This window comes from Rhineura floridana, chromosome 8, assembly GCF_030035675.1.
Source record: "Rhineura floridana isolate rRhiFlo1 chromosome 8, rRhiFlo1.hap2, whole genome shotgun sequence".
Lineage (NCBI taxonomy): Eukaryota > Metazoa > Chordata > Lepidosauria > Squamata > Rhineuridae > Rhineura > Rhineura floridana.
In genome coordinates this window covers 12191939-12205866 of record NC_084487.1, presented here as the reverse complement: position 1 = coordinate 12205866, position 13928 = coordinate 12191939, and the positions used below count along the sequence as shown (strand labels likewise).

General features: G+C 46.1%; 1 protein-coding gene across 9 annotated transcripts in view; it reads right to left on the bottom strand.

Moving 5' to 3' along the window:
* Nucleotides 1–13928, bottom strand: part of GATA3 (GATA binding protein 3) — a 76353-nt gene that overhangs the window by 49543 nt on the left and 12882 nt on the right. For 3 of the 9 annotated variants that reach the window (XM_061638307.1, XM_061638310.1, XM_061638312.1), the window contains exons 1-2: nt 8907–9582; nt 8065–8692 (exon numbers count right to left, since the gene is read on the bottom strand). In XM_061638307.1, the coding sequence (XP_061494291.1) occupies nt 8065–8305 (241 nt within the window). In that variant the 5' untranslated portion in view covers nt 8306–8692; nt 8907–9582. Of the gene's footprint in view, nt 1–4359; nt 4416–8064; nt 8693–8906; nt 9602–10460; nt 10599–13928 lie in introns of those variants that run through there. The other 6 variants (XM_061638309.1, XM_061638316.1, XM_061638314.1 and 3 more) reach the window with 6 other exon arrangements.

The window sequence follows — 13928 nt, the reverse complement described above, 5'->3', positions numbered from 1 at the left end:
CCATTGGCTAAGCTAGCTGGGATTGATGGGAGTTGTAGTCCGACAACATTGGGGAACCCAAGGTTGAAGAACCATGGTCTACACTGCCTGGCAGCATCTCTCTAAGATTTCAGACAAGGGGTATTCCCATCCCTGTCTGGAGATGCTGGGGATTGAACTGGGACCTTCTGCATGCAAAGCAGATGCTGTATCACTGATTGACGAATGCCCTTGAGTACAGATCAGCTGGCAACCCAAAATTTAAATCCTTGGAACAATTCGAAATTGGGGTGGCCCGATGTTTTGGGGAGGGTCAGTTGATACCATGTGCAAAATAAAGTGCTGTCACCCACCCACCCCTCAGGCACAATCTAATCACCCTCACACATCTTAACACCTTGGCCTTCTCCTAAATACAGGCAGTGATATTTGCTAAGCTGAAACAGAGTCCTGAAAATTCTGCCATATTACAGCCTTCTCCCACAATAGCAGATGTCCCTAGGAGCCAATCAGCATGAAAGGGGGGAGTGTTAGCTACTGAAAAGAGTCTTCTCGGTGGCTAGCTCACCTCCGTTCACTCTGATTTGCTCCAATCAGCAGGAAAGGACAAGGAAGCATGTTAGAAGACCCTTCTCACCAGCTAACACACTCCCATTTCATGCTGATTGGCTTATAGGATGGTGGAAACATAGGGACCCTGCTGCAAAAAAAAATAAAGGGACTAAGACCCTCCAAGACCCTGGATGACTACACCCCTGTTCAAGATGCCATTATTCCAGACTCTAAAGAATCTCTCTCAGTGTATACAGCAAGGATGACGAATCTTTTCTTCTTTTTTTCTCTTAGCTGCAGGGCTCCATTCCCTCATAGGAAACCTTCTCAAGGCCACATGACAGTGGTAAAAAAGGACAGAGCCTTTGTACAATAGGCCACAACTGCACTGTACCTTTAAAGCAGTACCATCCCACTTTCAACCATCATGGCTTCTCCCAAAGAATCCTGGGAACTGTAGTATACCTACTTCCCTCAGACAGCTACAGTTGCCAGAGTTCCCCAGGAAGAGGGATCGATTGTTCAACCACTCCGGGCATCGTAGCTCAGTGAGGGGAATAGGGGCCTCCTAACAACTCTCAGCACCCTTCACAAACTACAGTTCCCAGGATTCTTTGGGGGAAGCCATGATCTTTTAAAGTGGTATGGTACTCCTTTAAAGGTGTAGAGCAGATGAGGCCATAGGCTACATTCCAGCCATGCAAAATGCAGAACTCTCTCTTAACCAGCCACGCATCTCCAGAGAAGCAACAAGACAGGCATCATCACAGTTGAAGGCTGGCAAAAACACTCGGCAGGGCATGGGTCAGGGCTGGTGAGGAGCATGGCCCAGTGAGGGATGCAGCCTGGGGAGAGCCCCAAGGACCAGAAAGAGAAGCCTGGAAGGTTGCACTTGGCCCCCCAAGGCCTGAACTCCTGCCTCCCCTCCCTTTGGCAGATAGGCTTATCCATGGACAACATAATCCCAAACAGAGGGGGACTCTGTTCTGAAGCAAAAGGAAGGAGAGGAACAGAGCATGCAGAAAACAAGCGGCAAAAGTTCAAAAATGATGCATTGAACTGCAAAACATATTCAAATAATAATTTAGTAGGTCAAGATAGCAGATCCTTTGCCCTAAGGGTTTTTTATTATTATTATTATCAAAAACAGTTTGGGAAATGTACATAATAAACCAACAATAATCAGTTTTTAGAAGCAGTTTGAGGTGTTCCATCTCCTTGCCTTTTTTGTTTGCTTGTTTGTTTTAAAAACTTTCTGTCCACTTGCTTGGAAGCAATTCTCAGTTGAAGTCAATACACACAAGAAAGAGAAGTATGGTCTGGTAAAATGTTTCAAGATCAGGGTGTTATTTGGAAAGGAACAAACAGCTAAAGATAATTTACATACAAGAGAGACTCATTTCAAACCAGTGGATTCCTCATCAGTTATTACTTTCATGATGGGATGTACTCAGATTCAACAAGCTGGAGGTTATTTTCAGGGAAATGTGTGTAGAATTAAGTCAGTCCCAAAAACAAACTCTCCAAAATTCAAATCTTAACCTTGTGAGTTGAAAGTACGTATTTTGGGAACAAATGGGACTAAATTCTACATCTTCCGATTTGGGGTATACTGTATGTAAGTCTCTGACCCTAAGCTGCAGTTAACCCTGGCCTAAACATTGACAGGACAGTAAGTTACACTGGTTACTGGGGAGTTTAAGATACTTCCAAGTATATATATGTTTAGGATAGTCATGAGCACACAGCACTTTTACATTCATATATTGCATACTTGGCAATGGGACCCATTCAGTTCAATGGGACATAACCATAAATATGCTTAGGATTTCAGCTTTACATACCCAGCCCTAAGCATTTTTACTCAAAGCACATTCCCAAAAATGGGAAAAGGCATTCTTAAAATTTCACCCTTACCTAGGAGTACATTTGATTTCCTTCTTAGTAATACCCCATTTTTAAAAAAAAAAATACTTGGAAGCAAGTCCCTCAGATTTCATTTGAATTTTATGACTTCTTCATGCATGATATTTTTAAGCCTACAGCTAAATTGTAGCAGTGATTGCAACAAAAAAACCCTGCACCCTAAAGATGCCCTCCTCAGTAATGCTGCCAACTTTTCAACTGGACACTCTAGCTGTGCCTTTAACAGCAGGCATCTGTTCCACAGGCATTGTTAAAATTCTGCTTATCTCCCTGCTGTGAAAAGTTTTGCCTGCTGCTTTCTGTTAAAGGCAGAAGAGAAAGCCAAGTCACTTCCTTTCTGATCAGTTGGCAACCCTGCTGGGTCAGAAAGCCCAGGACTGACTGGATTGGTAACATACCAGAGTTTGACCTGCCTAACATCTGAAATGGCCCTTACTTCCACCTTCCTGTGTATGCTGAAAAGTCGACAGTTTTATGTACACCTACCAAGAAGCGAGTAAATATGCCTAAGATTTAGCTAGAACTCTGTTTAGTTCAGAGGAAAGGTGCAAGTTAACAGCATAGACTCCTGTTCAGGGCTTACACTCACGCACAATCGTAGTGGCTTAAGGACCATCATTCGTTAGATCTCCCTCCCTCCCCATACCGTTCCTCCCCACCCACTTGGGCAAATCAATCCTCGTTAATGGGCCTTCCCCAATCAATCCTGCACGGCCATTTAAACCAGTAGGCCACATGAAATTGACAAAACCCTATAGAAAAGACCCCACGTTTCGCAGGAAAAAAACGAACGTCGCAGTTGTGTTTTTGTGGGTGAGAGAGGGACGAACTATCCCCCAGTTAAGTCAGAATGACAGGTTTAAGCTAAACGTATTTTGGTCTCTAGGAACTTAAATAACGCTCACTAGAAAAGTCAGGCCAGTCCATTGAAGTGGGACTTTTTACTCGACTCCTAATAGCCTGACTCTAGGCACTTCAATGGGGTTTACTCCCAAGTAAAGGCTCATAGGACGGCAGTACAAGGTGCACCTACTTGGGGTCAAGTTCCATTGTCCTCAGTGGCTCTTACTTCCAAGAAAACATGCTCAGGATGGCGTTGCACGCCTGCCGCTTACAGAAATCACGTTTTACACCTGTGCAGGCTTTCCTGAGAGTCAGCCCTATTTGGACACGGGCAGTTACTTCTGAGAGTGAAAGAGGGCTCCAGGTCTCAGTGCGAAAGGCGATTTTAAATTCCTCGTTATTCACCTTTCGGACCTTGCAGCCTTCCTTCCAAGAAAGCAGCCGTGCAGTCTGCCACGGGTGTATATTTACTCAGAAGAAATTATCGTGGAATTAAAAAGGGCTCACTCCCAGATAAATATGCATTCATACCTGCAAATCCGGCCCGATGTCGGATTGAAAATACTTGGCTTTACACGAAATCGCATTGTGTTCAATGGGGATTACTCCCAAGTAAATGGATCTTTAGGATTGGAACTCGCATTCCGTAGAAAAAGGCAGGTTTTAAACTAACCTGTGGGTGACTGTGATGTTAGCCCCCACCCCATTAACATGCTAAATCCAAGTACTTGGGAGCATTAATTCCAAATTAATCTATTTAGGATTGAGGAGAAAAACACAGTTTTCGAATATGTCACTCATGGACAACCGTCTAACAGAAAACATCTTTATTTTATTTTTAGCAGCATTTCCCGATCAAGATTTGTCTTTGTTTTTTCTTCCTCCCCCCCCCCCAAAAAAATAGCACACAGCTCCAGATCTGATTTCTTCCACAAGAATTTCGCAAGACAACTGCTAAAAGTTTCCTAGGACTATCTGCGTTCGTTTTTGAACCTGGAAACTACCCTATCCAAATGGAGACTGTTCTCCTCTGCACAGTTTCTTGGACGCAAGACTTACTTCTGAGTAAACATGTACAGGATTGAGCTGAAAGCATAGACACACACGAAGTCCCATTCATATCACTGACCTCACACTTTCCTAAGTTAGGATCCGGGTATTCATAGGCTAGCTCCCCGATCCTAAGCACGTATAAAGGTGCCTATGAAATCCACGGGACTTTCTTCCAACTAAATATACCCTGGACATGTTCACAGAAAAATCGAAGGGGATTCATTCCTCTTAAGAAATGTGTTTTAACTGTAGTGTCATTACCTTTCATTTTCACTGAGTGAGTTGTCCAGTGACTGAGGGTTTGAGCAGTCTACTCTAATGGGTAAAAGTGGGAGAATTGGCAGCTTTTTAATCCTCATTTTTATTTTTAATATTGCTGCTTAGTGATGCTGTGAATTATCAAGAAAGTTCAAATAGGCAAAGAAGACATTTAGATTAAAAGATTTAATTTGCAAGCAAAACTACCTACATCCTTTCTTTGTAAACAACCCTGAAAGGAAAGTTTCGGGAACTAAAAGATCTGGAACAAGCATCCTAACCACCCAAATTAAGCCAGGATCTCTGTTTTCAAACGCACTGGCGTCCCCTTGACTGCGGTCTACAGATAGAACTCCGATCCGATGCAGGTTCATTTTGAAAATCAGTCCCAATGAAATCAAGGGTGAGCCAGTCAGAACCGAAATCCCCAACTGCTTTGACTGGATTGGGTTGTGGATCTGGTTATCCAAGAAAAGCCAAAATAGGTAGCTTTCACATGTGAAATTAAACAGCCCCAGTAACTGTCCTGCCATCGGTGAATATTGTTGGGGTGGGGAGGTGAAAAGGGACCCATTTTTAAATCGAATGGATATTTTGAACCAATGAAGAGCCTTTAAAAGAATGGGAAGGCGTTCCAACCTGGTTTAATGCTCACGTGTGAAAATACTCTTGAGCAGCCAGCACCGGAGTCACTCAAATTCAGGTTGGATCAAAGGGAACAGCTTTGCAACTGAGAGGGGGGAGGGTTGACACTGTTCCGAAGTACGTTGTAAAGACTCTAATAGCAGGGCAAGGCAATTACTAATCAGGGATCAATATTGCTCACTGGGTTTCCTACAGCTGTCTATAGATTAGGCTTTTTCTGGTTTTTTTTAACATTCTGGGAATATTTCTCTGCCACCAACCCCATAGGCACCAAACTTTATTTCCTGATTTTGAAAGGAATAATAAAATAGGGAAGGGGCCCTTAAAAGTCAAGAGCTCTGTTGCTAAAGAAGGTTGGGATTTATTATTTGAGAAACAGAGAAGGACTTATCTCTCTCAGGTATATATGTAAAACACTGTCTCGCACATCTCCTTAACTGTATATTCATGTCTAGTGGGCTCTCCTATTTTTTTCACACACACACCCTTTTAAGCAAGGAAAGTTCATTATAAAATAACATTTCACCAGACCCAGTAAAATAAGCATTTTAGGAAGACCAAACAAAGGTGGACCAGCTTTAGAATCATACGGAGTACCTCAGGGCGAATACTAAAATCAAACAGGAATGGGCACGACCCACCCAAAGACTTTTATCTCGCTTTAAGAAGATTGTTAAGCACATACTTAAGGGCTGAAATCCCTAGAAAGTCAATGGGACACAGTCCTGAGCAAATATACAAAGGGTCCGGCTCCAATATTTGCTTGGAAGCAAGTTACATTGAACTCAGTGGGCCTTACTTCTGATTAAACACACACATGATCCTGCAGTACATCTCCCCCATTGAAGGATAAGAAGAATTCAAAACTTCTGACTGGGTACTGTTGCGTTCACCTCCAGCCCGAGGAAGAGTTCTGTGTCACTCCAAAAACTGGCAGGCCACATTGTGAGCCTTGATAGGTCCTAGTAACAAAGTCTCATTGTATTGCCTCTGTGAATATTCAATACAGACTCATACATACTAATAGAACAAAGCCCCAGTGAGACAATCATTTTCCCTGACAGGTTTTAATTTTAACATCTCAGCCCTGAGGCAAGTCACTACACCTCTTTTTCTGAGTTATATTTTAGAACGGTTCCAATTTGTGTTCCTTTTTTTTTCTTTTTTAATTGCCCGATTTGGAAGATGTTTTCTCACACTGGTTTCAAAATCACTGTCCGAAAGAGCCTATTGTAACTTGCATTATTGTTAATTTTAAAGCCTAGAAATGACAGCCAGGAGATAGGGAGGCATTTCAAGGTGAGGAGGGCGTGTTGGGTTCTAATTAGCCAGAATTTTTTGGTTAAGAACGAACTCCTGAAAGTCTTCGGATGTGGTCTTAAGCCCCGAGAGTGGGACACTGAATTCAATTTCCCAAGTAAACGTCTTTGTTTTACACTGGGAAGCGTACATTTGTTTTTCCACTACAATTACGGATGTCCTAATGAAGGCGAGGGATTAAAATAGCGGCAGGATCGAGGCAACAACTGAGCCCCGTTGATCTCAAAGCGAGAAAGATCTACAGCCCCAGCACAGTGTTCAGTAGGTTTCCTCCCAACTATACGGACACAGGACCAGAGCCCCTTTAAACATGGGCTTCAGAATCTTGTGAGAGCCAGTGTGGTATAGTGGTTAAGGTGCTGGACTACGACCTGGGAGACCAGGGTTCGAATGCCCACACAGCCATGACACTCACTGGGTGACCGTAGGCCAGTCAGTGCCTCTCAGCCTCAGACGAAGGCAATGGGAAACCCCCTCTGAATACCGCTTAGCATGAAAACCCTATTCGTAGGGTCGCCATAAGTCGGAATCGACTTGAAGGCAGTCCATATCCATATCAAAATCTTGGAGAAGTGTGGCTGGATTGTGGCTATCAAGTTGCCCTGCTTTTTTGCCCAGACGGGCCCCATCCACCACCCAGCTGAAGTTTTCAAGTTACTTAAAGGCGACTGGTAGCCAACAAATACTACAACCCGGTCGCACGTTAAATTTTACTCGAAAGTAAGCCTCACTGAATTCCGGGAGCCTTACTCGCCTAGCGTGCAAGAACTTTCAACCTAGACAAGTCTACTCGGAAGAACGCCCCGTCGAGTTTAGCGGGACTTACTCCCAGGGAAGCAGCTAAAACAGGACTGCCGCTTCAGTGGGGTTTATTTGGAAGCCGGTTCCTCGACGTTCCCTGAGTCGTTTCCTCTCAGGATGAAAGATGATTCTCCTCTTAAAGCGCGTTTAACACGGAAGGAAGCCCCCTGGTTCTCAATGGAAGTCATGGAGATCATCGATCTACCTGCGGTGGGGGTGGTTTTTAAAGGGGCTTGCGCGCTTTCTGGGGAACATTTCCCACTGAACCAAGAAAGAGGAGCTTTTTGCTTCCCGAGTAAAAATAAAGCGTGCAACAGGATCGGGGCTGCAGAGAGCGCCTTCCATCTGGCGTGGGGAGGGGGCTTAACTCCTTTGCGAAGAAGCCGAGGGGGGGATGGAACAGCAGCATCTAGCAGAGCAAGGCCCAGCCAGACCTCTTGCGTTCCCAGAAACGGCTCTTGAGCTTGTCAGTTGCTAATGGGCTGCTTGCATTCAATCAGCAGTTTAAAAGATCAAGCAGGCAGAAGCCGAGAGGGGGGAATAGACAGAAACAGACTTGAGCGTTCGGTTCTATTTCCGGGGCTGTCAAATGCAGCAATTTGGGGAATGGGGTGGGAGAGGGAGAGAGAGAAGGAGAGAATGAATATATGACCAGCCCTCCCCTGGATCTCTTGGGATGGGACTCACCGTGATGGGCTGGGGGGTACCGTTGCACCGTCGCCCGCACAGAGTTGCTGTAATAAGAGGGGACGTGGTTGCCCTGCCCGTCGATATTAAAAAGTACATCCACTTCCTCGGCCAGAGGATACTGAGTGGGGTCCATGTAGGAATGGCCCAGTCCGGGGTGGTGCGAATCCGGGTGCTGCCCATTGAGAACTGCCGGGTGGTGGTGGCTGACCCACCGAGGTTGATCCGTGGTTACTTCCATGCTGGCCTCTCCTCGCGATTACGAGATGTGGTGGCGGCAGTGGTGATTTTTGCAAATTGGTTCCTGGCCTCTCTCCCCCGTGCAAAAAAAAAAAAAAAAAAAGAAGAGACTCGGAGGGGGGGGGGCGAATGCGTAAAAAAAAAATGCCACACAACTTCTTGTTAAAGTTCGTCAAAGTGACTCTTCCGAAGGTCTGGGAAGACAGGGAGAGAGAGATGTGGAAAGTGTCTGCCTATGTGCAGGGAAAGGTGTTGCTTAAATAACCGTCTCTCCAAAACAGAGAGAGAGTGGGGGTGGAGGGGGAGAGATCTGGAGGCTCGAGAAACGGCAACGGAGTCTTCCTCCCCTCGGCAGATTATTCCTGCCTTCCTTTTTTTTTCTGATCACCTGCAAAAAAAAAAAGAGAAACAGAAGGGAGGGAAGGAGGCGAGAAAGAAGAGGGGAAACTTGGTTTAAAAAAAAAATCTTTTCAAACATTTGGATTTTTTTCTTTCACACGCGGAAGGTGCAGCCCCTCAAAAGAGATCTCTACAAAAGCCCACCTCCTCTTCCCCTCCTTTCTTTCCTTTCCTTTCTCGCTCTCCCCCCCTACCGAACTCACCTATCCGAAAAGACAACGCAGCATCGCTCTCTTTCTCTTTCGATCTCTGCAGTCTGCAGCCTGGGAGAGTGCAATCGCCGAGGGATCTACGCTCAGGCAGCCGGCCTGACTGTCTCTCTCCACCCTCCCGCTTTCCTCTGGCTCAGGTTTTTCAAAAAAGGAAGACTGCCTCCCGCGCTGTCTTCTACTCAGTCAATTTCTTAGGTTTGTTTGTAAAAAAGAAAAAGGCTAGTCTTCTGTTTAGTCAATTTCACCTGAAAAAGCGCCGGTGGGAAGTTTTGTTGAATCTTTTTCTTTCTTTTTTTAAAGTTTGCTAGGTTCATAAAGGGTTTTTATTCCCCTTTAAGGTTTTTGGTTGGTCGGTCGGTTTGGAAAGGGAGACCATTTCTTTCTCCCCACCCTCAACGATCACACACGCTGCCAAATGTTGTGCACGGACTTAATGTTATTTCGAAGTAGCTGTGATCATTCTGAACAGAGGAGAAGAGGCGGCGGGGTGGGGAGAGTCTACGGGGCGCGGAAGAGCCCGAAAGGAAGGCGTTCTTAAAAGAAACGCGGCGAAAAATAACCACCCTCGGAAAAGTTGCATGGAAAGACCCAAGGAGAACTTGATCGACTCAAATTGTACTCCTCGCTTCCCTCCACCTCTCCCTCGGTCCCCCCTCCCCCTTACGGCTCGCTCGCTCGCTCGCTCTTTATTTTTTTTTAAAGGGAAGGCATTATTTCTGAAAGAACCAGGATGGCGCCAGCCGGCTCAGTATTCACAGACAGCTGTGGCGAGACACAACTTAAGGAGGTTCCAGTGTCATCAGCGGGGAGGGGGTGGAGCCTGTAACTGAACGAGGAGGTGACAAGGAGGGGGGGAAGGAGCCAACTGTTGCTGATCCCTTCTAAGCCTCCCCCCCAAAAAACACCTCGTCTCCCTCCCAGAGCCGGAAAGAGTTAAGTCCTGCTCATTTTTGAGCTACTGAGAAAGAGTTAATCTCGAGTAAAGTTTGAGTTCCTATAAAGCGATTACTACGGGGACGGGATCAGCACTGTGCTCACTGCTCTCATTATTGTTATTGTTATTTCAAAAAAATGTCATACCCAGCCCAAAACACATGGATCTTTCAACTGCTATTTCAGAGAAAGGAAATGGCATAATATAATGTAAGGACCCCGACCTGGGTAGATTGAGTCCTATATACGAGCTTAGCACATAACTTCAAGCAGATCAAAGTAAATAAATCTATGCTGTTTAATATTTAGTGAGTTCCCCGCCCCCCGCCGCCTGCCGCCTTTTTGGAGTTAAACAGAGCAAGACGGGACTCCGGCGTTTTGGTAAACCGAGGGGGAAAATATTTTAAATAATGGCTAATTCACTTTTATTATGGATTTTTATAAGTGGGGAGGATGGGTCCTGTTCTCTGAGCGCGTTTTGCGGAGAATAAAATGACAAGGAGCGAGCCTTAAACGGATAGAAAACTGAATAAAATGTATAAATTAATCATAATTTCCAGGACAGGGTTGCGAAAGTGAGCAAGCGGGAGAATTTTTTCTTTTTAAAGTTACCTTTGATTTGAACTGTGAACATACTTTCATTTCTCAACATCCTCACTATTCCATCCCATAATTATCCATCTCATCGGAGGAGGCGAACGCTGAAAAGTATTACCCATGATTCGCTGAGCTGGTCCACAGGCCACTTGGCTCGCGAAAATGAACGGGGGGGGAGAGAGAGAGAGAGAGAGAGAGAGAGAGAGAGAGAGAGAGAGAGAGAGAGACGAAGGGATATTCTTGGAGCCAATCAGGAAACAACATGAGCCGTCTGCTCGCCGAAGCCATCAGCGATTGGCTGCTCTCCTCGCGTTCGAACTTTTAACTATTCTCTCTGTGTTCTGTCCATTGAGTCATTGCATCCCCTAGTGGTTCATTCAGACGCCAGAACTGGGAGAAACAGTTCTCGCTCTTCGTGGGGTTTTTTTTTTTTTTGAGGGGGGGGAGGTTTAAAGTGCAACAAGTTGTATCGTCTTACTTTCCGCCCCTCGTGCTCCCATAGCCCCTTCCCTCACTCGCCCAGACCTTGGCTACAATAAAGTGGGGTGAAACAGGAATCAAACTGGGGGGGGTAGACAAATATTACAATATGCACAGGAGAGGGGATTTTTTTATCTTAAAAAGTGCTGAAGCTGCATTTTTAAATGTTACACTTTTTAAAATCATTTTTATTATTTTATTACCTGCTCTATAAATTGATTGCCATTCTTCCTGTGCTGAGTTTTTGCTTGCTTGCTTGCTTGCGAGCCAGTGTGGCTTAGTGGTTTGTTGGACTACGACCTGGGAGACCAGGGTTCGAATCCCCACACAGCCATGAAGCTCTCTGGGTGACCTTGGGCCAGTCACTGCCTCTCAGCCTCAGAGGAAGGCGACCTCTGAATACCGCAAGCCTGTTTGATTTCGATGACCAGGAAGGACTGGAAAGTTCCGGGACTAGGGGGAAATTTAACCCATTCGAGCCCACTCCAAAACGGTGTGGGGAATGCCGGTAAAGCGTCTGCCGCAAATCCCTGCCTTCCGCGCAGATATCAGTAATCAACTCAGACGCAAATATCTCCAATACTAACTTGCTCCAATACTCATTAAGGCTAAGATCCTGTGCGCTCATCCTAGCAGAGGCAGAGTGGGGCTTACTTCAGAGTGAGACTCGCACTTCACAAGGGTTGTAGATCGCAGCTCCGAAATATTCAAATAATGCCCCCTTTAAGAAGAAGAATGAATGAATCTTCACAGTGAACGGAAGAAGGAACTCACCTGGGAGGCGTTGGCCAAGATGCACGAGTCGTGACATTAAATGCGTTTATTGCCCTCCTAAGTAGGATTTGATTTTTTCCCCCTCACAGCCCAATGGTATTTGTGACTCTGTCCCCTACTTTGAGTGGCAGCTTTAAAAAACTTATTTATTTATTTAGCCTCGTTCACTGTTCTGCGATTCCTCTCCTCCATAAAGCCACATTAAAACTCCCTTCTGGAAGAAGCCTGGCCTGGCCAGGCCATCTCACATGCATTTTTAACCATGACTGCTGCAAAAATTTGGCGGGGGAATAAGCGGGGGTAGTAGCCTTTTCTTCGGAATCTGATCTCGTGGCAGCAGGCCAGTTAGGGTGAAGCCCTAATTTCACTTACCTAGGAGTAAGCTCCATTGACTTCAGTAGGACTTACTCCTGAGTAGACCTGGTTAGGCTTCACGCATGTGTTAACTGGAATAAGCCGGGGGGGAGGGAAGAATTGGGAAACTGGGCAGGCTCAGAGGAAGATTCATCCCAACGAAACGAGTATATGTAAAGTGCATAAAGTCGATTAATCGAAGATCTTTGTCCCTTCGCTGTAAAATCCGACGGGGGGGAGGGGAAGACACGCCAACTAATCTCTCAAGTCACGAGACATTTAAATGTTCATTTTAATAGTTTTTACATAAACGGATAAAAGGATGAGAAGTCTGGAGCTTTTCCTCCTCTCCGCTTTCCGACGTAGTCCAGACAAAAAGTAAATGGATCAACCCAATATTATCGTTCAGAGTGCTTCAATTAGATTAGGTCGGACTGGATTAAACAGGTAAAATGGAACGCCGAGTTACGAAATAGGTATTGCTCATCTTGTGAACAGCCCTCTCTCCGGACAAAATCAATTTGTGTGTGTGTGTGTGTTCGTGTTGTGTGTGTGTGTCCGTGTTGTGTGTGGGGGGGGTGCTTTTTGCTTAACAACTGTTTCTTTTCCCCCTCGCTTCCCACTAAATAATAATATTTAGGCTGCAACCCCTAGACACACTTGCCTGGGAATAAGTCCCATTAAACGGAATGGAGCTACTGCTAGGGATGCGCTATGAATGGTGCTTCAGCGTGTCCACAGCACCTCACACGTATCGTTTTTTCTTCACGTAATCTTTAGGGCTTTTCCACTCTCTCTCTCAGCCTATCTACCTTGCAAGATTGATTTGAGGATCGAAGGGGAAGGCAAGTCACTGTGTCTGCATTGGAGTGGGGGGAGGAACGGGCAATGAACGAACCGCCCTGGAAGATTCGAACCCAGAACCTGATCTTAACTCCTGCAGCAGCTCAGGAATCCTGGTGCGGCTGAGGCTGCTGTTTGGCGAGGGCCTGCCTCTTCTCTTCGGAACTGGATGGTTCGGTTGCTATTGGGAGGTCGCTCTATCGAAGGCCCCTTGCCTGGTCCACGCCACTGGGCGCTGACGTCACAGCTACTGGGCCAATCCGGGAGGGCCCAAAAGTGCGGGGAGAGGGCGGAAGTAGGAGGAGCCGCTCAGTTCAGTCCCGCTAGCCCTGGACTCACGTGTACGGGTGGCAGCCCGTACAGACGTTACACTAACTAGGCAAGGATGCGGTCTGGACGTGGTGTACGGGATCATCCGGATCTTGAAAAGCATGAGCTCGGAAAGAAGTCTTTATCATTCTTTCGTGTGTTTTTTTCCTCCTTTCTTTTGAGTGGACAACTGGCCTGCGATCTACCTTTTACAGCAGGCCCCAGAAAGGAGGCCCATTGTGGAGCTCAGTCCTCGTGGTCAGTGTGTCGCAGGATTCCAGTCATGTCTCAGAGGTGGGGGGGGGTTAGGCTGTGAACAGCAGCGGTGACGGGCGGACACTCTGCACGCGCTCAGACACTGGAGCACTTGAGGGCATCAGTCATGTGTATCATTTGGAATGTTTATCTCAGCGCCCAGGGCGAAGCGCATTAAGCAGAGTTCAAAGGGATGCAGCTTCCTTCCTTAGTGTGTGCACGTGTCTCTGGAAGTAAATATCATTGGGTTCGAGGGGGATTCCTTCTGAGTAGACATCCCTAGGACCCTGCTACAAGAGGTGTAATTTATTTTGCTCGAGTTAATCCTCAAGGGGACTAATGGAAGGAACAGAATAGATCTGTTGGCAGGTAAACCGACCGCGTTTTCCAGGCCAAGGGAAGGAAATGTAGCCGCAACTGTTTGGCTTCAGTCTGGGTGACTACCAGGGGACTCCTCTAGAGTAAGGC